The sequence below is a fragment of the Patiria miniata genome, unplaced genomic scaffold, assembly GCF_015706575.1.
Source record: "Patiria miniata isolate m_02_andy unplaced genomic scaffold, ASM1570657v1 HiC_scaffold_16, whole genome shotgun sequence".
Taxonomy (NCBI): Eukaryota; Metazoa; Echinodermata; class Asteroidea; order Valvatida; family Asterinidae; genus Patiria; species Patiria miniata.
This window is the reverse complement of record NW_024037054.1, coordinates 439,266-466,727: the sequence shown is the minus strand read 5'-3', so window position 1 is coordinate 466,727 and position 27,462 is coordinate 439,266. Positions and strand designations below refer to the sequence as shown.

Sequence of the window (27,462 nt, the reverse complement as noted above, 5' to 3'; positions counted from 1 at the left end):
AGGATTAAAACAGGATTATTACATAATCCTATTTTTTGGTACCAAAATGTATAAAAAATAAAATTCCGACTTCAAATCTTGAAAATATAGACTTTTAGCTTTCATTTGATGCCAAATTTGTTTAAGTCACATGTATTTGAATTTTTTGGTGTCATGTCCACTTTGGTGTGGAATTGCCCCTTAGTAGAGCTAGTTTTGAACCAAGAAATAAATGTTTGCTTCGCAATTTTTCACTGAAAGTTCATTTTGCACGTACTGCAATCTCTAGGGCAACTGTAAAGCATGAGGGTCCCAAGCTGTGGAGCTCGGTTGATTTTTCCCTAAACAATATCTCCAGTCTCTCGCTCTTTAATTAAGCACAAATACAAAAATAAATTATTGGAAAAATATTTAAGTACTTAAAGGGAATATACATCATTTGCTTTTGCTGTAATTTTCAGAAATGGATGGAATTGGGGGCTTGGAAATATATAGCAAATATAGTTACACTGACTTTTTTTGAGGTTTTGGGTTCGAAAATGCTATAAAAACCAAGAAAAACGATCATTTTCCTGTAGTCTGGTTCCCTGACTCCATATAAGAAGAAACAGATCAGTTTACATACATTGGGGAACTGTAAGGTCATGGAACCAGTCTAGCTGGCTCGTACCCGTTCATAGGTTTGTAATCGATTGCAAACAAGTGCGATGGTCAATTGGGGCCAGTATTTGAAAAAAAAAACCCAGTTGTTTCCAACGCTGATCGGCCGATCAGCGTTGGAAATTGATACAAAAATACCACTTTTCTTGAAAATGACAGTATACCAAGTGCCATGATTTTACAGGATGCTTTACACTGTCATTCACTAACAGTCCAGCAAGGTATTTCCAAATGATTTGGTAGTTTTATTTTTTGATGTTTGCAAATGTTGTATTTTCCCTTTAATTGTTTTTTTGGTTTTTTTGGTTTTTTGTTGTTGTTGTTTTTTTCATGGGGTTGCAGCTGCATGTTATTTGAATATTCATGTCTGGTGTTATGTCTTTATGTTTAGTTTGTGTGTGTAACTTGTAATATTTTTGTATGATTGTAACTGGGGATCACTACTCGACAAGCATTGCTTTTTAGGGATCCCCATCCACATATTTTGTATACATTTAACTCTGATTGTCTTTTTTTATGTGGAAAATAAAGTGAACTGAATTGAATTGAATTTACCTTAAAATTGCACTAAACTTATCAGAAAGCTGAATGCATTCTCTACAGGTCCAAACCAATCTCAACGAAAAACTACATTAACCGAACTCTCGCGCGAACAACGAGTAAAAACGAGAACACAATCATGCGTTTAAAAAACAAAATGGCCGCGTCCTCGAAAAATAGTCTCTCTCGCAAATATAGAAGTTCACCGATCAAATTTTCCTTCAAATTGTACGGAAGTTTCAAATTAAATGGCATCAATTAAACAAGCATGTTTTCCTCTTCATTTTGGAGAGTTTTCTTTGACTTTCGAGCAGTATTTATACTAGAAATCAGAAGTTATAAAAAAAGAACGTTTTACTTTTAGTGTGGTGTCAGATTGAAAGGCGAAAAATCCCCTACCGCTGGTCTCGCTACTTAATCATGTTAATACGGTCACCCTGTAGGATGGTACGGCCAGATCTAGCCCCATAAGGCCAAAAAAAAAAAGTCTCCGGTTTCTGGTATGCGCGCGCGTTGCCGTAGCCATGCGCGTCGGCAAAATGAAAAAGTTTTTTTTTCAATACAAGATGATGTTTCAAAACCGCCAAACTCACTGGTTTGACTGGAATTCTGCTGCTGCACAATTCTAACGTGTTTTTAGAAGGGGTTATGATTGAGAATAAGATTTATGTGTCCTCTCTGGACCCCCATATATTTGCACTAAGTTTAGTCGGGCACCATTTGCAGTCATCAGCCGACATTTGAAGCCAAAAAAAAAAAAAAAAAAAAACCAGGTAAAAAAAAAAAAAAAGCAGCGTCGCCGCACCACTTTTGGGGCAAGCTCCATACCAGAAACCGGAGACTTTTTTTTTTGGGCCTAAATGTGGCCTATTTACTGGACTGCCTCTGCAAACATAGGCCACACATCCTCATGTACAAAAACGTGTCGCACTTTGCCAAATTTTGATTTTCACATTTAGGCTTAGTTTGTAGGATTTTTTTGCTTTAGAAGCATACTCACCCTCTTTATAGGTAGCTGGAGTTACCCAGCCCTGAGTTTTATCATTGGGTTGTCACCTAGATGACAACCCAATGATAAAACTCAGGGCTGGGTAACTCCAGCTAATTTATAGGCTAGTCAGAAAGTGCTGCCTTTTTCAGATGTATAATTTTTGTGAAATTTCATGTTGAAATTTTGATACGCAAAGGTGTAAAATAAATAAACTAAAAATGAATCTGGAAATTTCACGAAAAATATACATCTGAAAAAGGCAGCACTTTCTGATTAGCCTATAAAGAGGGTGAGTATGCTTCTAAAGCAAAAAAAACCTACAAACTAAGCCTAAATGCGAAAATCAAAATTTGGCAAAGTGCGACACGTTTTGTGTGGCCTATGTTTACGGAGGCAGTCCAGTAAATAGGCCACATTTATGGGCATGATGCATGATGAGGCTAGGCCAGATCAGGCAGAGTCGGTGCACGACGGTGGAGTTGGTGAACGGTCTAGTTGGTTCGAGTCGAGTTGGCAAACGGTCAAGTTGACTGTCCAGTAAAAAGTCCTAAATCTGACATTCTTTCCAATCCGATAAAAAAAAATGCACGCAAAAATGCACTAACCTTCGTTTCCAGCACATGTACACCACATGTCCTGCATGTTGGTGGTTGTTGGGCGACTTCGACGCGTCGACGATCTCGGATCACTCATCAATGCTAGGCGTACATCAAATTTCGTGGGCCGGGAAAGATGGGACACTGGGCATCTTTTTGTACAACATCCAATGAAACGCTAAGAGTCATTAAATTGGTCAATGAAAAGGCGCCCCAAGCGTTGGATAGGTAAACGCGTGTGGTCAACTACGGAGAATCACATGAGAATTGTACTAGCGGGATTTTCGGTGATGATTGTGAAAAAAAAAACTGTCAAAAGATGACGAAATGAAGAGACGGATGAAATTAATAAAAGGGGATACAAGCAGATTTACCTTGGGGCCACACCTCCATCTTCATACGGTTGTGGTGAAAACGGTGGCTGGGTAGGGCTAGGCTACCTAATTCCTGGGAGTGTGGGTGGTATTCCAAGGCGCTACTAAGTACTATACTCTCTGGCTGCAGAAGAATTTGCATGCGGTGTCAAGTCTTGGTCTTGTCTTGGAAAATGTGTGTGGATGTCCCCTTGAGCTCTGGTGTGTAGCTTTAATTTCAGAAACATGGAGTCTGAGTTGATTTGGTCTATCTTGTTCATGATCCTCTAAGTCTGGATGAGGTCCCCCTTTGCTTCAGGCTTTTCTAGTGTAGTCAGGTTCAGTCTGGTTCATTCTTAAGTTCATTATGAAAGGTTCTTGATGCTGGGGATGAGTTTCATAGCTCTTGCCTGCACCTTTTCAAGAAGTTCATCTTTTTCCCAGATGTGGACTCCACTATGTTTGCAAAGCATGATCTGATTCACCCTGCCTCTGTAAGCGAAATGTTATCGGGTTTACCCCCGCAAGGCTCTGTTCTTAGCTAGCTGCGGCGGTTGCATGCACACTATACTTTCAGAGATTTGTGTATGATGACCACTGATCTCTATTAATACCAGGCGTATAATACAACCAGAGTGAAGTGGTGTACACGATAAACACAACGCGATTGGAGGAGGCATAAAAAATAAGTGTATATAGGCAGGTTTCAGTTCAGATTGTGTGCAACCATGGGAAATATAAAGCCGAATTGTACAAGAAAACACACCTTTGTTTTCACCGCAAGAATTGCCTCTGAGGTAGTCAAAGTGAAATTGTTTTAGTTGATTAAACTAACAGTCATGTTGAACTTTAATAAACTTGAACGATATAATGAAAAAAGCTAAACGAAGCGTCTGAAAATAAATCAAACTTAACTTTCCTGCCAATTCAAGACGTGTTCTCCTGTAGCTGCATGGAGCTACCTCAGCCCTATATTTTATCAACGATCAAATATTATAGGGCTGACGGTAACTCCAGCTGTTTCTCCTGTGAATTTCTGTCAATTGTTTTACCACTGAAGTAATACTAATTACTGCTACTTCAGACAGTCAATAACAAAATAAGACACACCAACAAAAATATTTTCGTAAAAAAAACAACAAAATCCACACTTCATTTTTATCATGAATTACGAAAACGATCATTTTCCAAGGCATTGCTCAGAACATGAATAGAATGCTTGTTTGATCTCCTTCGCTTTTTTTTGTATGTATAAAAATAACATTATTATTATTAATTTTTAAAAAAATGAAGCGCTTCACATGCATGCACATGATATGCATGCACGCACAAGCTTGGACTGTGGACATAATCACAAGCGTTGTATACACAATGAAATACACACAATAAAGAAACAAATAAAGTTATTAATAAAAATATTAATAAAAAAAACATTACAATTAGTTTATTCAAACACTGTTGTACTGTTCTAAGAAAAAATCCTGAGGTGAATAAGCCATTAACAATGTCTACATAATGAAAAGTGGAAAGATTGGGGTTTTTTTTGTTGGGGGGGGGGGAATAATTATTTTATTCATTTCAATATATACTAATATTAAACATTAAAATGAGCTAACTCCACTGAAAAGTCACACAAAAGATAACTCAAGACAGGAGAACGAACGAGGCCATATCCCCGCGCCGCCCGTAATTCCGCAGTATCAAATACACACGCAAACAGAGCACGAAACAGAGGATGATTACATATAAGAAAGGGACACATCACACAAGTGCAAACAAATTAAAGGGAGTCGAAAAAATCAAAAGAGAAAAAAATAGAGAAGAGTAGGTGAGCAGTTAGAATAAAAAAAAAGAAAGAAATCCTCAACAAGGCATGAATAGTCGTCAAATTTCTAGTGTGGGCTTTGTTAATATTTTGATCAAAAGGGAATAAGTTTCATGGGATTACTGTTACTTTCTTGCAAATGTTAACACGAACTTTAGGTCCGGTCTTTCTTGAGTGGCAAGAAGTAGCGGGTGGAATAGTAGTTCCATGCAGCAGTCTTTTTGGCACAATATTATTACTATCCCAACCTTAGAATTATCTAGTAAATCGACTAATCTAGTTAGTATGTATAGCAATAACATGCCTTCACGTTGCTAACGAAGCAAACGTTGGCACGTCATGTTTATTTTCTTTTATTTTCTCTACTTTTGTTCAGCGCAATAATTAATTAATCTTATTGCAGAGATTTATTATTGAACACCGTTGAACAAAACCTACAATTTATTGTTAATGTTACCCGTGATATTTAAACAAAAGTTGGTAAAACTCAGGGGCTGATCCAGGAATTTTCGCAGGGGGGGTTTTCATCGGCAAAAAAATCTGAAATGTAGACACGTGTTTTTTTTCTCCGGACACTTCTCCTCCGTAAAATCCGGGGGGTGGGGTGGGGGGCTCGTACCATACTTTCAATGGGGGTACAGTTCAAATCCGACGATTATTAACCTACATCACAGAATAATGTACATATACCCGTTGTAGCATGAATTTAGGTTTTATGAAATACGGACTCATTGGTGGTATTTAGCATGCTCATGCATAGATAATTAGGAGAGGGACCGGTCACATGAGAGGGTTTTAACCAATAAAAGGAAAAAGAGTCCGATTTTCATACGAGTCCGATTTTCATATGACACCGGTATACCCCTAACCAAGTTGGCTCTGTGCGCATTTTGTGCAAGGCGGACATTAATATTACCAGCAGTGGCGTAGCCAGCCCCCCCCCCCCCCCCATGAAACCTTGTCGCCCCCCACTGAGATTTTGAGTTTCTAAAAAAATTATCATTGATCTACATGACGCCCCCCCATGAAGTGTTCCAGCCCCCCCCCCCAAATTCTGCTAAATGCACATCAAAAATCGGTCAGATTTATCAAAAATCTGCCAAATTCCCCAGAATTACTCGAGTTGAAATACACTATAAACACTTAAAATCACATGCAGACTGGTAGTATTGCCTTAATTATGATTCAAATTACATAATAAACAATCTAGTCACACAAAGATGTTGTGACATTTTTGGTAAATTTTGGGGAAAACGCGGAACCCGGCCACGACGAAGTCCGTTTCCCAGTGAACCTCAGCACTTACACCAGCCAACCTGTCCCATTATGCAAAGGTTTGTTTGAAAAGATTGCATAATTTAAGCTTTTTTTAAGCAAATGTAAATTTTTTTGTTCAAATTTGCTGGTTTTCTGTCAAATAACCATTTTTGCAGAATGCTGTCAGAAATCTGCCAAAAAAACATTCTGTCAAATTTTCTGTCAAACTCGTTTTTAAACAAAAATTCTGTCAAAGTAAGCCGAAAATCGGCTAAAACGGTCACCCTGACAACTAGTCGACTCTAGTCACCAAACCGAACTTTGCTCTAAGTTATCATGTTGAGTGACTACACTGGAGCAAATGCTTTTTACCTACCAAAAACGAGGTGGCGCCCTTCCCCATGAGCAGCTACTTCGCTCGTACCCTAGCCTTTAGTCGAGTCAAGTCCCACGCGCTTACCCGGACCATGGAGGAATAAGAACACATTCCTCCATGCCCGGACACGTGACGCACCCCGGATGCTGACACGTAAAATGACTAGCACGAGCGGCGAAGCCGCGAGGGCCTTTACCATCTCGTGGAGAACACTTATGTTTTTCTTTACATTTGTCTACCGATTTGGTAGACATGCATAATGCATTACCCGTTGTAATGCATTATGAGAGCTCAAATGACGTCAGCCCTGACCAGCGTCCAGCTGTTTGCAGGGCGGGGGTACGGGTACGAGCGAACTATACATGTACTTCCAATGTTTCACTTTTTCCAGCGGAGTGTCTTGATATCATTTGCAATCTCGTCTCCACAGCGTTGAGCAGTATGCTCCCATCATGGTTCCATTAACTGCTGCTATTGTCTCGCGGTTGAAAGCATACTCTGGGGACGATGTTGGATATCTACGCGCGTACGCACAGAAGGCGATCGTGCAAGTTTATGGGCGAACGGTTAAGGTTACCGAGAAGAGAGAAAAATGGTATTAATTGAATAATTGTGAACTCTGCAAAATTATTAACAAATAGTGCATTTTGCTATGCAACTCAACCGTACTAGTACTTCATTAGATATTTAATTGTTTATATTAATATATTTCCTACATTGGTTGACTTTGTCGTGGTGGCCGAGTGGTTAAGGCGTTGGACTCGAAATCCAATGGGGTTTCCCCGCACAGGTTCGAATCCTGTCTACGACGTCATTATATTTTTTAATTTGTCCTAAATATTTCCTTATAAATTACAGTTCCCTATATCAATAACGTTATTTTAGGCGTCATTTTTTTAGGCGTCATAAACATATTTTGAAAGCATTCAATAATTGTATATTGGCAAATTTACTGGTCCCACTCACAAACATGGCCACGCTCATGATTTACTATCGCTTCGATGATGACATCGTTAAAAAAATATTATACAAATATTGAATGCTCGCGAGTGGTGTAGTAAAACTAGCTTCCCGAGGTGATCCATGGACATTCTATTTTCCCGAGGCGAAGCCGAGGGAAAATAGAATGGTCCATGGATCATCGAGGGAGGCTAGTTTTACTTCACCACGAGATAAAGCATTCAATATTTGTTTTATAACACTTCAACCACAGATTCTGCTTGATTTTAATATTTTGAATTATTTAAATCTTAACACAGTTGAAATAAACTTCAATTTCAATACAAAATTGGTGGAAAATGTATTTCTCTCTTCCAAACTACCCCTTCACGAAATGTTTGAACCCAAGTCTGCGGCGCGCTCTCTTTGGAACAATACGCGCTACGCGCAACGCGCAATCTTTTTGACCAGGGGGGATGGGCTATTTTCGAACATCCCAACAAGGTGTGGTGTCCAGCCCCCCCCCCCCAGCTCTGTCCAAATTTTTTTCCATAGTAATGCATTAAACATAATGCGAACCCCACCCCCCCCCGACACCCCAACAAAATTATACTTGTAATAATGTCCGCCTGTGCACAAAAAAATGACATATAGCCAACTTGGTTAGGGGGTATTTGTACACTATTCTGTAATATAGTGTTAATAATCGTCGGATATGAACATCACCCCCATTGAAACTATGGTACAAGTCCCCCCCAAACCTATTGATCTTGCGGAGCCAAGTGTCCGAAAGAAAAAACTGTCTACATTTCAGCAATGATTTGCTGACGATACACCCCCCCCCGCAAAAATTCCTGGATCTGCCCCTGTTTCTTAAGTTTACTTTTCCCTTAGATTTTGGATATCATCAGATTCTATTTTGACAGCCCCCCCCCCAAAAAAAATTCCTTGACCCCCAATTGCCCCCCCCTCCAAAAAAAATTGAGTCTGGCTCCGCCACTGTACAACAGATACACGTGAAATGCTTGAATTATCCCAAATACAAACTGAACAATGCAATGTTTGCATGGGCGTCGCCAGGATTTTTTCCGGGGGGGGGGGCAAAGCAAATTTTTGCCCAAAATTCCTTAACTTTCTCATTATATTCTCAATTTATCCGAGCGTGAGCAGGGGAGCATTTGCCCTACCCCCCCCCCCATCAAATTAACAAGCGCCCCCCCCCCCGCGACGCCCATGAATGTTTGCTGCTTAGATGAAAACTGAATGCAGTGGCTGATTGTGATCAGTCTGGATTTTAATCTTTGCTTTCCTGCAACAAAAGTAATCTTACTCTTTCAATAAAAAAATGTATTATATTACCTTAAATCAAATATTTTCATCCATGATACTCTCAGAAAAAGGGAAACAGATTTTTATCACAGGTCAAATTACACTCAACAGATGAATCAGTAGGCCTGCATTGCAATAGATATTTGTTATTACTTATATATATTGACATTTTCTGGGTTGGGTCGACAGTTGTTTTTTGTTTAAATGTTTGTTTATAGTGCGAGACACCTCATGAGGGCGAGCGTCCTTTTCGCGAGCGCCCCTTTTTTTACGAGTTCCTTTTTTTCACGAGTGAACTTTTACCATTGGTGGTAGGCCTCGACAATGTTCGATGACGAAATAAAAGTATCGTTATAGGGAATTTTTGTGAAATGTGTTAAAATAACTGTGAAGCCCAAAGTAGAGCGCCCTCTTGTTGTGGCCTATATATTGGTCAATTAACAAACCATGCCGAATTTCAATAAAATGGGCCGAAGCATGCCCCTGAGAAGAACCGGAATACCATGGCCATTTTAGGGTTAAGATGCATGAATCGGTAATAAATGGGGATTCTAATAAAGAAAAAGGTGACGCATATAATTCACAGAGTATACTGTCACGGAAATTATTACTTTACAGAAATTATCATTAATTTGAAGGGTTTAGCGTTTTGAGGTGTATATTTGTGAAATTTTTAATTTCTACAACCTGAGCACGCTTCAGTGTGATGAGCTTGCCATCACTACTCAAAGCTAATATAGAATTTGTGTAATATAAATAATAACATAGATGAGAAAACCTATATCATCCAGTATGAACAGTAAAAAGATTAATATTAAGTCCAAGCTGTGGCGACTCTTGCACTTTAACCATCATGATTGTGTACTCCCTGGGTACTCCAACTGTTCTTGTTGTCTGTGACGTTTCACTGCGGCGTTCAAATGTCGCTTTCTTTTTTCTGCCAATTACTCATCAGTAAGCTGTCCGAATGAAACAAAGAACAACCGTTGCAGTTATTCCTGTGCAGCTGACTTGAATATCAAACTTAAAGACAATGTACAACAGTTGCATTTGTCGTAATTGTATAACTTGTCTCTCCATCCAATGTCCATTTGTGCCCAACCATCGTTAATATTGACACAAAAGTTCCTCTTTTCTTGAAAATGACAGCGTACCAGGCGCAACAATTTCACATAACGCTTGATACTATACGTTACTTTTAAGCACGCAGGCTATAACCTTATTTCATAATAGTTTGACCTCCATAGTTTGTCATTATTTTTTCCAAATCAGTCAATCTGCAAGTAATTTCGAAACTACACTTTGTGCCTTTGCTTTATATATATTTAAACTACTGTTTAAAAATATTTACATACATATAGGACCCCTGGTAGACCAGGAACAATATATGATTGATAACAAACTATCTAGGCTCATATCAGGAGGTAAGACTTGTGTGCCGAAAGAAAATTCACATCGACAGCCTTTAATGACTTTATGGTCAAACGCATGATTTCCTGTTTCTTTGTACATTGGACATTAGAACAAGCGGCCCCGAACATAATAATGAAACAGACCCCTTATTATGAAATGCAATATATAAAATATTTGTGATCTATGGAACCAAACCGATCGATAGGAGGCGCAAGTGCAGACTTTTAGTCTGAGTACCGGTATTCAAGATTCAATAACGTTTGTGAGGCCCTATGGGCTCCGTGCACAAGTACCCCTTCAACGACCAGAAAAGAAGAGTGGGCAGTGGCGTACCCAGAATTTGGCTGGGGGGGGGGGGGGTTCACTATTTTGTTTTTAGAAGTTGAAGAAGAAAAAATGTTGCCAACAATTTTTGGCAGTAGAATTTTTTTTTTTTTGGGGGGGGGGGACTTTTTGACGTTGGTGGCGCCATTTACACCCGTACTCGAAAATAGGCCACATAGGCCGAAATATCGCCACGGTCAAATCGTGGGACTAAAAAAATATTGCCCCCACCAAATTGACAACCTCGTGGGGGCAGTTCGGGGGAGCCCCCCGAGCCCCCCCCCCCCCGGTGTGCCACATGGGAGTTTGGGGGAGAACTGCGTATTTCAAATAATCCAAAGTTATGGGGGGGGGGGGCGAGGATTAGTCTGGGAGACCATCGCGCAAATTAACTTCGAACATATTCGACGCCTTCGAGACGCTGCGGCTAAAGGGTGCAGGCCAGTAAATCGGTCCGAAATTGCGATTTGCATGCCCTCAAAATTTGAGCATACTGTGGGCCATGAACTTGAGGGTCTGTAAACAATATGGGTGGAAGCCGTGCACAGGACTGTGAGCTTGTAGTTCCGTTCAATTTGGATGAAATTGTGGCCCTAAAATCGCTCTATTTTGAAATGGAGTGTAGCCATCGTTTATCAAAATGGCGATGAGCTTCAGGACTATTTTCAGGGGCGATCATCTTCGGATGGAAATTTCTCCTAAAAGTCATCAGTTGACCCCCCAAAAATTAAAAAGAAAATGACAGAGGATGAAATAAGCTTTAATTTGATGTGTGTCCCGAACACCTTGGAGAGTTGTGAGTATTTTTCCCGAATTTCTGAAATGGGAGCATCTATCATTGGGGTCTATGAAAGTTTGTTCATGGTCTGCAATCTAATACTGGCTTTTGCACATTCAGGAAGTTGTGCATATATCGCGCGCGAACCAGTACAGTGCATTACGCACACGCTTTGTCAAAAACGCGCCCTCTTGTTGGCACACGAGGCCCATACAGCAGCCTCCCCCTCCGTGCATTTTGCTGTGTATCATTAGGCCTATCTCAAAGACTGGTTACGATTTCCTATAATGTGTGTTTTGGTGTTAATGTTCATGGTGGATATATGAGGTATTTATTGTTTCAATGTTCCATTTGTCGATTTTTTTATATTTTATAACATATATATATTTTTACACTTCTTTGATCCACTGAAATGTTTCTCCAGGTTAAATAAGAAATACAACGAATAAACCCATAAAATACGGGGGCTGATTACAGTTTGCAGCGTTAGTTACCTGATTCCATATCCCAACAGTAGTGCAGCCATGGTGAAGCCGACGACGTCATCCAAATAGTATATGTTACTATTTTTGGAATGTATGCAGGCGCTAATTATCACTCCTAGTGATCCTATTCCACAGGCAAGAGAACTGTAACCTGAAACCGTCATTTTGTTCATTAATGTGGGGTTGAGAGTTGGGGTTGTGTTCTATTCAGTATTTGACAAAATATTTCAAGTTTGACAGTGAAGAGAAAAAAAACACCAAGTAGTCACAAATATCGCATTCTGTGCAACACTTATTATAATATAATGCCGATGCACTTGCTGAGAGGCCCGACTTTGCTGCCCCATAAAAGTTAATCCTTTTTCATTCCTTAATTAAAATGTGCCCATTAGAAATCCTACGTTGGAAACTGAAATGTTCGTATATTCGTAAGAGGATGAAATAAAAGACAACATGATTGTGTGTATACTCACCGTCACTAATGACAGTTTTACTCCTCAGCTTGTATCCCACGTGCATTTTACCCAAGAAAAGCATAAGACTTATTACAACTGCAATGGTCGACACGATGTACAGAGCCAGTATCTGCAGACAAAAAACCCAAACAAACAATGCCAAGTAAAATTTCAAACTCTTACGTTATTTATCAGTCAAGAATCAGTCTAGCCTATGTATATAGCCTAGGTACTCTTTCTTGTCAACAGGAAATACACATTTTCCAGATCTTCAAAAAACATTACAAATTGATGATCAGAGTGACGTGGAGTGTGAAATGTAACAGATAAGGGGCTATTTGCATTCTTGCCGAATCAATCTCCGTGGCTGAGATATATGTCATGTCATGTTTCCCTTGACTGTTGCCGTCGTTGGGGGGACCCGAGGTCAGAAGAAACTAAAGTCCTCCTCCATGCTTATCTCGATAATATGTTAAATGATTATTTCTAGTCGCACGAGTTATCACCTATGATCACATTACAATATGGGGCCTATATTATAAGCAAGCCTTGATTAACGAAAAAGGCATGGCCTTTTGTTTTAAACTTGACACTAATAAGTAATAGTTGATAAGTTAGCTATCTATAGTCTACCTCTTCCACGGTGCTCCCTTTGATGACAAAAACTAAAGACCTGATGCCAACCAACAAGGAAGCGGCGATGAAGAGAACTGCCAACACTAACAAGGCACTAGAAAGGAGAAAACAACAACACACAGTTATATCCTCAGATGACATGCTGGGAATGACGTCACTTGTTAAATGTTGGACTGAATGTGCTTCAGGTTGCACCGAATCAATTCAAGTCCCATTGAAATAGTATAAAATCAAAAAAAAGTTCATGGCCACACAAGATGCAAGCCGACATCACTGGGGTTTCTCAAACACTCAACCCATCAGCACGAACAATATAATCTAAGAATAATTTGAAGTGAAAAATTCCCACTCTACATTGTAATTTTGTGATTTAACTATAAGCTGATGTAGGCCTAGTGTTTTGTGTTTTGTTTTTATATTTTGTTTAGGTATTTATTTACTTATTTGTTTATTTATTTATTCATTTTTGGGGTGTCTTTTGGTTTGTTTGGGTTTTTTTAGGCGCGATTTATTAACCGTATTTTAAAGTATGTTTTTGGAACTAGAAATAAACTCGATGTTTGTCTGTCCCCTGACCCGATTATTTTGATACTTCTTTTTAATTTTGCTCTCCCTTGCTATATTTTGGAGTTTCACCCCGAAAATAATTCAGGCGTATCTTTTTAAGCGTAATGGGCGAAAATCAAAATTTACAAAATGCCAGTTGAATTTTGTCAGCAGAAAATATTGACGAGCACGGGTGGAGAATTTAAAGATCGTATTCCGTCAAAATTGGCACTTAGAAACACAAAACATGACGCAACAAAGCCATACCCTTGTCCGAGTGCATACTCCAAAACAGACATTATACAGATACATTGGAAACTGCGCAAGCCGAAAAAAGTTTGAAAAACGAGAGCCTTGATTTGATAAACTCAATGACAAGGATTGTGTTGCTTAATTACACAATTTACACCCGGAAATATCCGAGCTATATCGCAAACATAACTATTCGAGTGCCATTTATGGTGTTTTTTTGGGTGCAAAGGTGGGTAGAAATGAACGTGCATGGGTCCTAGACTCAATACACAGACCCTTCTGCTATTGATAGCAATCCAATTCCCATGCGGAGGAATGCAAGCAGATTGTAAGCAGATAGTTACATTCGTTCTCTTTCTCTTGAATACACCGTCTGGCTGGAACCATAAAACCTCCAAACAACTACCAGCGATGTACCCACGTCTAACAATGCGTCCAACTGAAAAGAAAAAAGAAAATTTCCTGGTAATTCGTATATGTTCTAAGGACCATTTGCTGTATGTGGTTTTTTTTCTTCGTTTGGAGCATCAAAATTACTGAAAATCTTAGTAGAGGGCATATAATAGCTGACCTTTTGAAATTTCTGCTGAGTGGATATAATACTCTGAGAAAATAGGGAAACCCGGTGCAATTTGTGGTCAAGTGCCCGCTGGATAGCGCTTAATTCTGATTCATTTTTTTTCCTTCATTTTTGAAGCCTTTTTCTCAACAGAAGGTTGTTAAAAAAACTACACAAGCACAGTAATAGAAATCCACTATGTGATTATTGCAGAGCTTGATAGTCATCACTTGTAATGTTACACACTAAACTAAAGTCAGGACGTGCTGCTACAAAGGCAATCTACAAGTTCCTGCTTCAAATTACCCATTAGGACAGATAAAATTTCATTGGGGAGACGACTGTAATAGTGTTTAAATTAAAGCAAGAGGGAATTTGGTCTGCTGCAATGGCAGATAAAAACATGCATGTTGCAGTGAACTGCCGTGATACCATCTCCTCAATTTATCTCCCTGAAGAAGTTGTAGCCAAGGGCGGATCCAGGGGGGGGGGGGGGGGGGGGGGGGGGGCAAAGGGGGCCATGCCCCCCCCCCCCCAAAAAAAAAACGAAACCAATTTTTTTAATTTTTATGTGACATCGCAATAAAGGCAGGCAATGAGTACACCACCATCTTTTCCTCAAAAAAACATTGGTTAAAGTGGTCAGAAATTGCCTCAGATCGCACCACAGGGCATCTAGAATCCGATTTTTTTTCGGGGCCCTTCAGCGGGCCCCGAACCCCACGCCGTAATTTTTTTGACCAACTTTTTGGGGGACCAAATTTTTGTTTTGGCCCCCCCCCAAAAAATTGTGTTTTGGATCCGCCCTTGGTTGTAGCTAAGATCTTAATTGGGATCAGAATTTGCTGTGAAGACTATGTCAGGTAGTCACAGCGACGTAGCTATGGGGGGCGTTGGGGGGGGGGGGGCACGCAAAATCGTCGCCCCCCAGTCGCCCCAATGTTGCGAGATCCTGGCCCTATAACCAGGTGCTCCGGGTAGGTGGAGCTCGTTAACCTTGGTCGGTGATCCGCCTAGGAGAAGGACAACTCTGATTTCAATCCCAGGCAATTGGAGCTCGTTAATCCTTGGATGGTAATCCAATCCCAGACTGCTGCCTTGCAGGAATGATCCTGGAAGATCAAAGGCTACGGGACAATACCCAGACTGAAGAGGAGCTGCTGCCTTGCAGACTGGATTATGGACATCAAAGGCTAAGGGACCAGCCCTAACAGAAAAGGGTTGCCGAAGGAGTTGCGCCCTCGGTACACTATTAGCAAATTGACAAGATGAATTCACAACGCAAAAGCACCAGGGTTAGAGCCTCTGATTTGACGTCCGCACCTTCTGAGTCAACATTGGTTTCCAATAAGAATGACGGGTTGGTCCCAAAGCCTAACGGGCGGTCCAAGCCTGACGCAGACAAAGATGGTGCAGACAAGTTTAGTTCAACGTAAAGTCCCTTTTACCGTCAGTACCTTTAACACCATGACACTGACCACTACTGCCAAAAAGGAAGATCTTGCGTACAAAGCACATAGTTACGTACATGTGCGCTTTCCTATGAGATCAAGAGCCAGTGGGACGTATCCCACCTGGCCGTCATAGGAAAGCACACATGTAAACAAAGCGTGACGTTTAATTGACGATCAATTAGCATGTATCACTAGACAGATGGAACCTTCGGTGAGGACATCCTTAATGACATAGTGATGATGATGTAATTAGTGGAGATGTGGTATATTTTCACACTGCATAATATTAAACATCTGCACGACCATTTAGAAGTCCCCTGCTTCAATTCCATGCAGCCTTATGATCGACTGCAAGAAAGAAGTGATGACAGAACCACCACTGATTGTAACAAATGCAAGGAAGAAATCAACCCAAATAAAGATAAAACTCCTCATCGTGCCAAAGTACTCCTTTCACACACAGCTACAGTCAATGGTGCACAGAGACAAAATAATAGCAGATCAAATACGTATCTTGTTAGCTTTTCTTGAATAATTTCGTTTTACGTAGTACATGTACATGCATATGGAACTTAAAAAAATACAATCAAAACATTATGGGAGGTTTCCTAAACCATGGACAAGGAATATTTAGGGTAACATTTTTAATTTAAACTGCATGCATGACAGATTACCAGATTGACACTGTGTTTACCCCAGCATCATGATATGTACAATATCGCCCAGAGAATGGCTTTTCCCCGGCCATGACATATCCAACAAATTGAAAACACGCCAAGTTTGGTAACGCCATCTTAAGGAATAGTTGGCTTAAATTCGCAAATAGAGTATTTATGTGGGCAGAGAAACATATACTAACCGGAAATTTAGGCCATGTAATTATTAAAGATATAGGCCTAGGCAATATGCATATATTTATTCGAATTGTTCAATGCATTTTAGCCTAGTAAGTTGTTAGGTTTTGTGGTTAAAAGTATGTAGTGTTATAAACATGTAATACATTCAGTTATCAAACTGTCAGGAAGCTACATGTGAAGTCAGCCTGCTATGGAGACGTGTTCAGTTCAGCATCGTATAACTCAGTGGTATATTGTTCTGTGCTGTTAATAATCATTATATATAATACAACATTTCGGTTCCCCTGATACTCTTATAGAAGAGATGGATGTTCAATGCAGAAATGTCATTTTATAGAAACTATACTGAATCCAAAGTGTTGTATCAAGCTTCATCAAACTTACCCCAAAGCCAAACAAGGCGACACTGCTTGAAGATTGAGATATAACTGTCAGAGGTAAACAAAATATATATTAACTGGTTTTCTTAATCAAGTCAACATTAAATTACAATGATTTCATGAATTGAATATTAATTACTCTGTTATTGCTCGTTTTAAGTTGATCTCCCAATGATGTTTTCAAGTTTAGCCTCTTATTTTTTTAATTGCTATTTTTCTTTAGCAATACATGAGTTATTTACCATATATTATTATAGAATAATATTACTTTACAAATTTTAAACCATTTGCATCGCATAATATAAGGGTTATGGCGCCCAAAATAATTTTTTAGTTAATAATATATTTTGTTATGCCTCTGTCCTCTATACTTTATTTTCATTGGACTAGAACGATCACGTGTTAAGTTTATACAAAAATCATGACATACTCCCTGTATGAATATCCAACACAGGAAGTGTGCTATAACTTTGTACGTACGGTACGGTATATATGTACGGTGTGAAACGCTTGTATCGTGGGTACCCACGCTATTTTCACCATGTTTTCACACATAGGTGGGAGCAGCGAACTAGCAGACGATCAGATGTTTCGAGCACGCGACGTGCATGTGAGTTGCCGTTTGATTGTCCGAGTGTTGTGCATTTACTGCTGTTTGTTTTTGTGATTTCACATCAAAATCCAAGGAATCCAAGACAGAGATATAACAAAACAAATGTTGGAAAACATGTTGCAACCTGACACCACTTTTTTTCTTCATACATCATCTTAAGAAAGGTCATTCATAGCAAAAATGACGATATGACATGAATCTGGGGCTGAAAAACATTTCCATTTTTGTTAAGAAATACTTAAGAGAAAATTCTCTTGACTCTCCATAGACATTGTACACAATCGTGGAAGTGGCGTCAGGTTGCAACATTTTTTCTCAATTGTTGACTGCTGCGATTGGGATATGACGTTTTGAACACCCAAGGGGCTTGGGTGTTCAAAACGTCATATTCCACATCACACGTCATATTCCACATCACAGCAGTCAACAATTGTTAAATATATCATGACTGAGATTCGTTAGGAGAAAAGGACGAGGAGAGCAACTTTATTGGATGTTAATTATTAAAAAAAAAAAAAACCAGGAAGACAAACTTCACCGGGCACACAAAACGATGATAATATTTTATCGTCTTGGGGAAGTTTTGTATTTTATTTTTGCTGCATTCCTTCGATAGGACAACAGTTTCGAGCAAACAGTATTTGCTTACCAAAACTGGTTATAGAGAGGACCAATAGAGCGAATACGGAGAACCAGGCGAGGAATAGCACGGCGCGGTGATAGTGCGCCTCTTGCTCGGGGGACAAACTGTGGTAGTTATCATTCTCGTACAAGCTGTCTGATGATGCTGCAGGAATGAAGTAAATATCACTTGAGAGTAAAATAAATTAAGGGATGAATTTGCAGTTTCATCGAACCAAAGATTGTGTTCGTTTCACCTTGTGCTTCTTCGGTGTGGTTTTCAACAGCTCTCGGTGTCAGGGGAAGGTGTTCGGCATTACGGTCACTCGACGCCATTCAGTTACGATGGTTCCTGTCACAAAAATCGTCACAACAAAGAACATTTTAAAGTGTTTGTTGACATTTGAGGGTCTCATACCGAGTAAAAAATACATGTACTGGTATTACAGGGTCCAATGACTAAGCTCCTCGCCATGTTGCTGACGGTAAGGACATTTTATTTTCCACATCAGAGCATGTTTTAATTAGCCATATGGCTAATTAAAACATGCTCTGATGTGGAAAATAAGGGGGGTATATACCCCCCTTAAAAAAAACCTACAACACACAATCAAACAAAAAGTTGGGGTCAACATTTGGTCTTTAATTTTTTTTTAATGAATCGTACAAAAGTCACTGTTAGGACCCTGTTGTATAGAGCACACACAGTACATGTGGCCTGAAGTTGCACTGGCTACATAGATTGAATTTTAGCTATTTAGTTATTAATTTATTACATTTCTTTACCCAGGGTATGCCCAAACGTTTAAAACTGGTTTCCATTGGGGCCCTGCATACAATACAAATGACTACATAAAAAATACAATACAATACAAATACACAAATACAAGTACAAATACAATGCAACAAATAAAAGCACATGAAATTAATGCATATCTAAAAAACGATTTTTATAACTATAGGTTTTCCTGGCCAATTTCATAAAAAAAATCGTTCAATTTATAAACACGAGGCCCATTCAATTTCGTTTTTAAACGAATGCTGCCTTATATTCGAACTTCAGAGAGAGTTACAGAGCCGTTCGATTCGTTATTTAAGCAGTCTTTAATTCGACGGATAAATATGTTCATTCAACTGCCCCAGAAATAATTCTGTTCAACAAAAGTATTTGTATTGTATTGTATTTTTTATGTAGTAAATAGCGTTTTCAACCAAACTGGGTATCAACAGGTTAAATACTGACCAGTATACGTCATTAGTAAAGAAGATCTTAGAGGTGAAACTACAAATCTAATTTTGTTTGCGGTTTTTAGGCCTCATAGAAATTTCTTCAGCTGAAAAACAGATAAAATTATCTGTTACGACCGATAATGTAAAAACAATTGATCGATTGTGTAGTAAATTTTTACTACACTATCGATCAATTTTTGCTACATTATCGGTTAGTGATACAGTATCGGTTAATTTTTGTGACATTATCGGTTGGTGATACATTATCCGTTGGTTACTACATTATCAGTTGTAACAGACCCCACAAATTCAAGGGCATATGTTTTCTCCGTTTTTCCCCAAAATAAATGGTATACACTGAGCTGAAACTTCAAGTTAGTTGTTGTGTACCCCTCTTAAGATTTTGACCATTCTGTTGCTTCAATCAAAAAAATTCACAAAAAGCAACTGGTCATGTCCCTTCAATTTTAACAACGGAGTAGGCCCTATTGGGAAAATACAGGGCGAGTCAAAAAAGAAAGTGAGTAAGAAAAAAGTATGTGTCTCGCTCCACAAATAACATAGGAAGAAAAACACGTGTTATTGACTAGTAACTGTGAAAATTTCACGTAATTTGCATCTACTCACAAGATATTTCTGTTTTAATAGAGATACCACAAAATTCAGCTGTCCTCCAAAGATCATTCACCGATACGCACTATGATGGTTACCCTTCAAATATACAGTGAGCTATGGAGGTTTTCCGATCTCCACGAATGAACGAAAAACAAACCAGACAAAACTCACCATCATCATTCATTTCAGAAAACAACACATGATTTGTTCCTCAGTAAACGTTTCAGTCTTGACTAAAATTTAAAATCTCATATGTATTTGAATGCCTCTCTGGTTCTCACTCAACTGAATAGCTTCAAAGCATTAAGCATTCCATTTCGATGGACAGCTGTAAAATGGGTTTAGTTAACATGCATAACTTCTGATAGCATGGATCAATTTCAGTATTCAGTATTTTACTTTTTCACGAGTGGAAGAACATGCTAGTTAGGCCTGTACTTGTTTCATTTACGTATCAAATTTGATTGCTACATAAGGGGGAAAAAATAATGAATCCATGGTATTTTGTTTTTGACTCACCCGGTAGGGACTTTGTTCCTCGCAAGGGTGTATTTACAGCATGCAGTGCGTTATTTTGGTCGCTTCTCCAAGTTGTCCGTAAAATTGCTTCTAATCTGACCCTATATAGGCTTTCGGAAATCTTACCTTAACTGCGAATAATGAAAAGATCGTCAAATTATCTCTGTTTAACGCCAAGAAGAAATGTACCAATGTCATGCGCTAACACTGTTTCCTGTCGTCCTTTCGTAGACTATTGCATACTGAATAAAACAACCCGCATTTTTGTTTTATTTCTTTATGCAAACACGATAGAAAATCTCAACTGATGTTAAATTGATGTTAAGAAAGTACCAGCAGTGCATCTTATGTACTGGTAGCCAAATACTAAAAAGCAATCAAACAAGAACAAAATATTGTGTAGACGTGCGGGTACTTGTACTGATTCACGTAGCGTACGACGACTACCACTACCATGGAGTTGGGTTAAACAAAGCAAAATAAAACTACAGACAATGTCTATAATGGTAGCTTTGGGAATCATTAACATAGGCCTACAGGGGACATTCTTCATTAAATGTCCAAGTGAGGTGTGAGAATTGATAACATAGTAATCTAAATAAATCCATGAAACCAGTAGTGGGTCCCCCCCCGTTCAGCCACTCGTTATTATCACTAATGTTATACTCGTAAAATAGGGCCAAAACTATTACAATGTAAATGGAATGCTACACTTTCTAAATGTATTCTCTAATTGCCATAAATAATGCAGGAGAAAACATCGGAGATATCAATATTTTACGGGGGTATGTCCCGTCCCGGACCCCGATAGCAAGGTGCCTTCGATTCAACCCCCCCCCCCGTTTCCGCCCTGGAAACCGTGTAAATAAAGAATTGAACCTGTATCAAGAACACCTGGCCTTAGGGAGTTAGATGGTCTCTCGGCACATCAAACTATCTCGCGGCGGTTAGTTTTATCGGTATCCGCGAGGATATAGCTAATGAATTTACTCGTTTCGGTGGGCAAATCCAGGTTTTGGGACCGGGGGCAAAACATGTAGGCCTATTGTTTTTCTTTACAAAGTTGCCCCAATCTTCTTGCTTGTTAAAATGCTAAATTGGGAGGGTATCGCTACTACTAGAGGTTGTGAGGTGATGGTGATAGGACGGGGTACGTTGCCCTCGTCCACCCCGCTAGCACGCCACGCACTGACAGTCGGTGAAGTATTGCCATGACGGTAAGGTTGGCAGATAACAAACGTAACATTTATTTTATAAAATGGTTTTCAACAATTATTGTACATGTAGGCCTATTTGAATTGAGAAAAAAAAATTCGCTGAAAAAGTAAGTAACAATCTACAGAAATCTTGAGTGTTAACTTGCCCAGTTCTTTCAGACGTATTCTGATCATAGAATGAAAAAAACTTAACTAGCACAATACATTCATTTCCTAAAAATTGGAAAGCATAATATTGGCTACCTTAATTCCCTCTTATATGATCCGATGATAGTACATGTAATTGGACCAGTTCGATTGAAATTATTCCAAGATAAGAGTAATATAAACACTACCACAATTATTACAAGTACACATGTGGATTGAGGTCAGCAAAGTTAAGAATCGTTTATTCTCAATGCACAGCGGTACACATAAGGCTACTTTTTATATATTTATTCACATAAAAAACTCATTTCAATCCAAATACAAAATGTAAAAATATGTTGGAAGAAAATGTCTTCAAATTGGACGGACTGTTATTAATCTTTGTGGAATAAGAACTGAAAAAGAAGCAGAAGTGAAAACAATTCAAGTGTAGTTTTAATCAAAGTTGAAAGGTGCAGAATGATGTGTGGATTTGCTACCAAATATAAAGAAAATCTAGAGTTGAATACACAACATATTCCAGCCAATTCACGTTTCTGTTTGTTAGTGATAGGTCCCCTACCAATGAAAATATCTGTGATAGGTGTGCATTACAACACTTTCAATGATCTAATTATTTTGATACAAACCGACCGAGAGTTGATACATTAAACTGCTCTCCAGCAAACTTTGAAAAAGTCTTCCAGTTTAAACTCTTTTAAGTAAATATGTACATCACAAAATTAAAAAATATTGCTGCAGTGAATACTATATCAACATTTCTGAGTCAGATATGCAACATGCATTATGCATTTTTGTATTGTAAGCCAGGGTTTGATGTTTTGCAATGACAGTGATTTCAATCAGTGACCCTATTGGTTGATTCACCGCTCAATGATGGATACCAGAACTTTCACAGGATATTCAATAGGATTTTTAATACTTAAAAGCCTTGTATCAGAACCATCTAATAGACCCTTCTCATAGACAGCCATCTTTGTAGGAAAATTACGTGTTCAGTGTGCAAAATGTTCTAAACACCGCGCATGTTGCTCGAAATTTCTTTGAAATATGACACAGCCAATGCGCGTCACACAAATTTCACTCCCTACATGTCTGTAGAGAGTGACGCCCTTTGAGAGGTATCTAATACAGCTGCTTGTCCTCCTTGATAACACGAATATAAATGTATTTGCATAAAAACAACTGATTTATCTAAACCATGGTGTCAAACGACAAAAATATTGAACAAGAGGTTGAAAAGTGATGGCAATACAGACACGCAGTAATCAGATAAGAAACCTCCTGATCCACCTCTATATGACAAGTTGGGATGTTTGACTTAAACATTAATAAACACATCAAAACAGGTCTAATGCAATGAAAACCAAACATTATTTACATGTTTACAAAAAGCAGAACACTGTGCTGTGGGTCATCAGCAGCAATAAACTGAATGTAAATGATTGAATGAAGATAACAGATGACTTGTATAACATACACAAAGTACATGTATTTTCAAACATGCCTAAAACCATATCTAAAGGTACATGTAAGTCATTTGCCATGTACGTATGCAATCTATAATGGATAGACCCCTAAGTTTCACAGGATGTCGAGCCCCTCCCCCCAAATCATGACTCTTTACTCTACAGTTTATGAATACAGTATTTTCTCTCTAGTAGTCCATGTCAACAATGCATACTTGCAAGTCAGACTTACTGCACTAACTATGTATATTTACACATTTAAATGACTAGTTTATATAGTTCAAATATCACTCTGCCAAAAGATATCACAGATCTTCAACAGCACTTCACAAATAAACCACAACATATTTACCTGCAAAAGGTCACAAGTGCCTATATAGGTACAGTCATTAATGACAAATGCAAAGTTTTCTTCGCTAAACAGTTTTCAATACAATCTTCAAGAAAAAGAAATTTCAATTGAATCTTCTAGTTCAAAATGTAGGACACTCTACTTATGAGAAGTTTGATGTCTCATTTCTGTCAAACTGATGAAATGAAACTTGTGAATGACTGAGCTTGCACAAGTCTATCTTGACACAGCACTGAGGCTGCAGGCTCTATCTCCAACAAGACTCTTCTCTGATTCACACTGTGTTGATTGGCTAGCACTACTGGTTCTTTTAGTAGAACCAATCCTGACACTAGGCACAGCAGCATGCTGATCAGGCCCTACCTGCGGCGTGCTACTTGGTGGAAGAGCAATCAGACGAGGACGTGCTGTCAAATTGATTTCTCCATGACTTGCCTCAGTTATGATGTTGAACAGGCTATTCTCAAGCACACTCTCTAAAAGAGTTGCAAACTCTGGCAGCCTGAAACAAAACAGCCAATTTTAGCAATATGAATGAGTATTACATCGGTGAGGGTTGTTCTAAGTTAATTTCTTGTTTTTGACCAAACTTTGAAAGAGGTCAGCACACACTATGAAACCTAATCAAACATAAGACCCAGTTGAAATGACATTTCAGTTATGAATCTAAAAGTAACATATACATGTAATGGTATTTCGTTTTGTTTGCAATTTCTGGCAAAAGTGAATTCATGCAAGCTGCAAGAGGAATCGATAAGGCTTCATTCTTGAATGTATGAGGGCGCTGTATCTACGGCTTTTTGGGGATATAATTACTAGTCAACTGAAGATAATTCACATCAGTTTACCAATTCCTGGTGGGGGTCCAAGCCAATGCATAAATACACAAAGCGATAATTTGCTTTTAGATCAATGTACTTTTTCATATCTAATATCTACCAGACCAGTTTTTATTCATCGAAAATTGTATACCCAGTGCCACCGCCAGCACAGCAAATGCCTTTAGAGGTCATTAAACTTAAGAGACCGCGACGTGATAAAAGGTGATTGTGATTCAAGCTCCGTTTTAGTTTTGGTCAAGTACATGTAGAGTCACAAATGTTTTTATCATCTTAAAACAACTTCTGCAACCTACCCTTGACTTCTCTTAAACTCTATAAAGACACTTTTTTTTAAAAATTAGAACAGTATCTTTCTATTGAAAATGAGATTATCATGTGCATTTTACATATGTGAATCAAGGCGGTTATCACATTTACGGTGCGTCGCGTTGATTGCCATCCCTATTTTTTTGTTGCATTTTGACGTCTTCGACATCGTTTTACCCCAAATTTCCAACAAAACATTAAAATCCTGCCCTCCATCCATGATATTTTTGTTGGTTTTAAATGTCGCTGAGTAGTTCGGTACTACAGTTAAATCTCGATAAGTCGGATCTCAAGGGAACAGGTTCAAAATTTGACATAAGCAGAGTTTTGAGTTAAGCAGGGTTGTGTATGAAGCTAGTGGATATTTTGTATGACTTAAACAGTTGTTTTGAGTTATCAGAGTTTGAGTCGGCATTTTGTGTGTACGTACTTTATGGATGGCCGCTAACTTCTAACATACAATTCAAGTTTCCTTCCATGCTAGACAACTTGTCATTCAGAAAGGTCTGCGTTGAACATGATCTCACACAATCTGTTTACACTTCAAATGTGTTGAGAGTAACATTTCTCACCTTTTCAGTGTTTGCTGTTCCATTCTCTTCTGTTCCTCCCTCAAACTCTGTTGATAATCTGCTTCTGTGTGTAGGGCCCCAGATGACTGGGTTTGGGACCTGACAGCAATTAAATCCATTCCATTGGGGGTGACGGCAGTGGCTTCAATAGTTTTGATATCAACTGTTTCAGCTAAAGGTTCTGATTTGCCAGATGAGGGGCGTGAGTCAGACGGTAGGAATACATCAGGTGGAGTCAATGGTTTATGGGGGTCAGTGAGGGGTGCTTCAGTAGATTGATGACCCAGGGTTTGGGGACGGTCACCAAACTGCATGAAGTAGGGTATTGGCTCATCAGAGATGTCCTTCAGTGCTTCATGGAAGTCATGGTCATCAAGAAGAGCTCTAGATAAACAAAGAGTTGAATAAATAATGGGTTAGAGAAAAACAAACAGGCCTTTCTCAGTTGATGTTGTGTGCGTATTTTAATGACTGTCATTCATGGATTTCATGTAAAAACTTTCAAAAGTATTACTCCTGAAGGGATGTGGTGACTGTTTCCTTTCTCCATGGCGCTATGTTAGATCAACATTTCGTAAAAGATGTCTGTACCACATTTCTTCTTTATATTTTTTCAGTGACCTGTATGTAATTCAACATATTATTGCACTACCCTTTTGCATTTTTGTTCTTGAGACTATTTTACCTTATGATGTTGGCAGAGACCCCACATACTAGTTCTCGTTCCTCCTCAGTAGCTTGGAGTGAAGTGGTTACTTCTGGCATCCTTTCCACCTCCTGACTGCTGAGATTAAATCTCTCACTCATTGTCCTGCCAAGAGAATAATACACAGAGTCAATATCATATCCACTCAAATCCATACCATACAGAAATGATGTATCTTCGCTGTATGCCCAGTATATTGTGCCAGAGTTGTAATGACTTGAGTCAGTGACTCGATTTAGTTACAGTTGTGGTAGATAAAACTTCACTCTCTAAAACACAAGTGACAGTTTCCATAAAAAGGTACTTTGATGTTATGGATACGTCATCTTTTTGTTGTTACGGACGTTATACTATAAAGTTATGGACATTACGTTTCTGAAATTGATTTCACACACATGATAACAAACATACCGAATCATGGTATTTTTAAGCTCTGTGTATTATTTTTTAAAATAAAATATAAACCTTTCTCTCGGCCTTAAAAACAAACACTCACAATAACACTTGCATTTTCCTTGTGAAAACCAGATGCCAAAATTAATACCTAAAATCTATAATTTTAGCCTCCAAACCATTATATCTTTTATTTCATGGAATTAACTGCAGAAACAATAATTCTTCTTTGCCGACAATCATAAAATTTAATTAATAACCAGTTTTCACTTTGGAGGTCAAGAATGAACAAGCCTCAGCGATGAAAGAGTACACAGTTATTATACCTTGTTGAGGAATACTGCCTATTACTGCTTGAGCAATCGTTATGGGGCACCCTTTCACCAATTACCGTCTTGTGTGAACACCTTTTAGTTCAGATGGAGTAATGTACAGCTAAACCAGTCTATAGTTAGTGTCTTATCTCTGACTTTGTAGAGCCAGTACATTTTTGTGTATTTTGCAATCCCACGAATACCCGTTATGTCATGCTTTGTTCTGATGTGGTAAACATAGACAAATTAGTATTGCGTCCAAAAGTCACATAGAGGAAGGAGTTATAACATTTATCAAAGTAAATATTTGAAATAAAGTAGGCTTAAATCTGTTTTTAAGACATGGCACACACAAAAATGTATCTGTGGATATAGTAATCTATGAAATGTACCGATTTTATATACTTCCTGTGTTAATTTTAGGAGAGTGTGTTAAAAGCTGCGCTCAAATCTCACTTTATGACAGAAATGGGTGTCAAAGTGTACCCTTGCCCTGTTGGTTGGTAGTGGCCAGATTTGCCACTAAACATGCATTGTTGAAAAGACTTTTGAAAGGCAAATT

General features: G+C 38.7%; 3 protein-coding genes and 1 non-coding gene across 6 annotated transcripts in view; 1 reads left to right on the top strand and 3 right to left on the bottom strand.

Annotated features, from left to right (window-relative positions):
• Positions 1-2,915, bottom strand: part of LOC119722612 (hyccin-like) — a 41,019-nt gene extending 38,104 nt beyond the window's left edge. Inside the window, exon 1 of one of the 2 annotated variants that reach the window (XM_038192815.1) lies at positions 2,776-2,915. The gene's annotated coding sequence lies outside the window, so the exon portion shown is untranslated. The remainder of the gene's footprint in view (positions 1-2,775) is intronic. The other variant, XM_038192816.1, reaches the window with a different exon arrangement.
• Positions 2,916-7,306: 4,391 nt separating this feature from the next.
• Trnas-cga lies at positions 7,307-7,388 on the top strand. Its single transcript has one exon. It is a non-coding gene; the product is annotated as a tRNA-Ser (tRNA).
• A 1,388-nt stretch (positions 7,389-8,776) lies between these two features.
• On the bottom strand, positions 8,777-20,882 carry LOC119722611 (transmembrane protein 163-like). 2 transcript variants are annotated; one of them, XM_038192812.1, is made up of 9 exons: positions 20,583-20,882; positions 18,476-18,570; positions 18,247-18,384; positions 16,989-17,032; positions 14,079-14,173; positions 12,934-13,030; positions 12,319-12,430; positions 11,855-11,996; positions 8,777-9,804 (listed from the first exon to the last, which is right to left on the bottom strand). In XM_038192812.1, exons 2-9 carry the CDS (start codon positions 18,552-18,554, stop codon positions 9,762-9,764), a joined length of 750 nt encoding a protein of 249 aa, XP_038048740.1. In that variant the 5' UTR covers positions 18,555-18,570; positions 20,583-20,882; the 3' UTR covers positions 8,777-9,761. The 2 variants fall into 2 exon arrangements, with proteins under 2 accessions (XP_038048740.1, XP_038048741.1); XM_038192813.1 differs by having other exon boundaries at positions 20,709-20,882.
• Positions 20,883-22,161: 1,279 nt separating this feature from the next.
• Positions 22,162-27,462, bottom strand: part of LOC119722610 (cilia- and flagella-associated protein 65-like) — a 61,128-nt gene continuing 55,827 nt past the window's right edge. The window contains exons 32-34 of the mRNA XM_038192811.1: positions 26,173-26,298; positions 25,488-25,871; positions 22,162-24,269 (exon numbers count right to left, since the gene is read on the bottom strand). Coding sequence (XP_038048739.1) covers positions 23,984-24,269; positions 25,488-25,871; positions 26,173-26,298 — 796 coding nt within the window. The 3' untranslated portion in view covers positions 22,162-23,983. The remainder of the gene's footprint in view (positions 24,270-25,487; positions 25,872-26,172; positions 26,299-27,462) is intronic.

What these genes read in the sequence shown, in the direction of transcription:
- LOC119722611 (XM_038192812.1), bottom strand. Translation starts at nt 18,554, where the DNA reads ATGGCGTCGAGTGACCGTAATGCCGAACACCTTCCCCTGACACCGAGA. An exon ending in CCACACCGAAGAAGCACAAG is followed by an intron (nt 18,385 to 18,475) that starts GTGAAACGAACA and finishes TCATTCCTGCAG; the next exon opens with CATCATCAGACAGCTTGTAC. An exon ending in CTGTTGGGATATGGAATCAG is followed by an intron (nt 9,805 to 11,854) that starts GTAACTAACGCT and finishes TCATTCGGACAG; the next exon opens with CTTACTGATGAGTAATTGGC.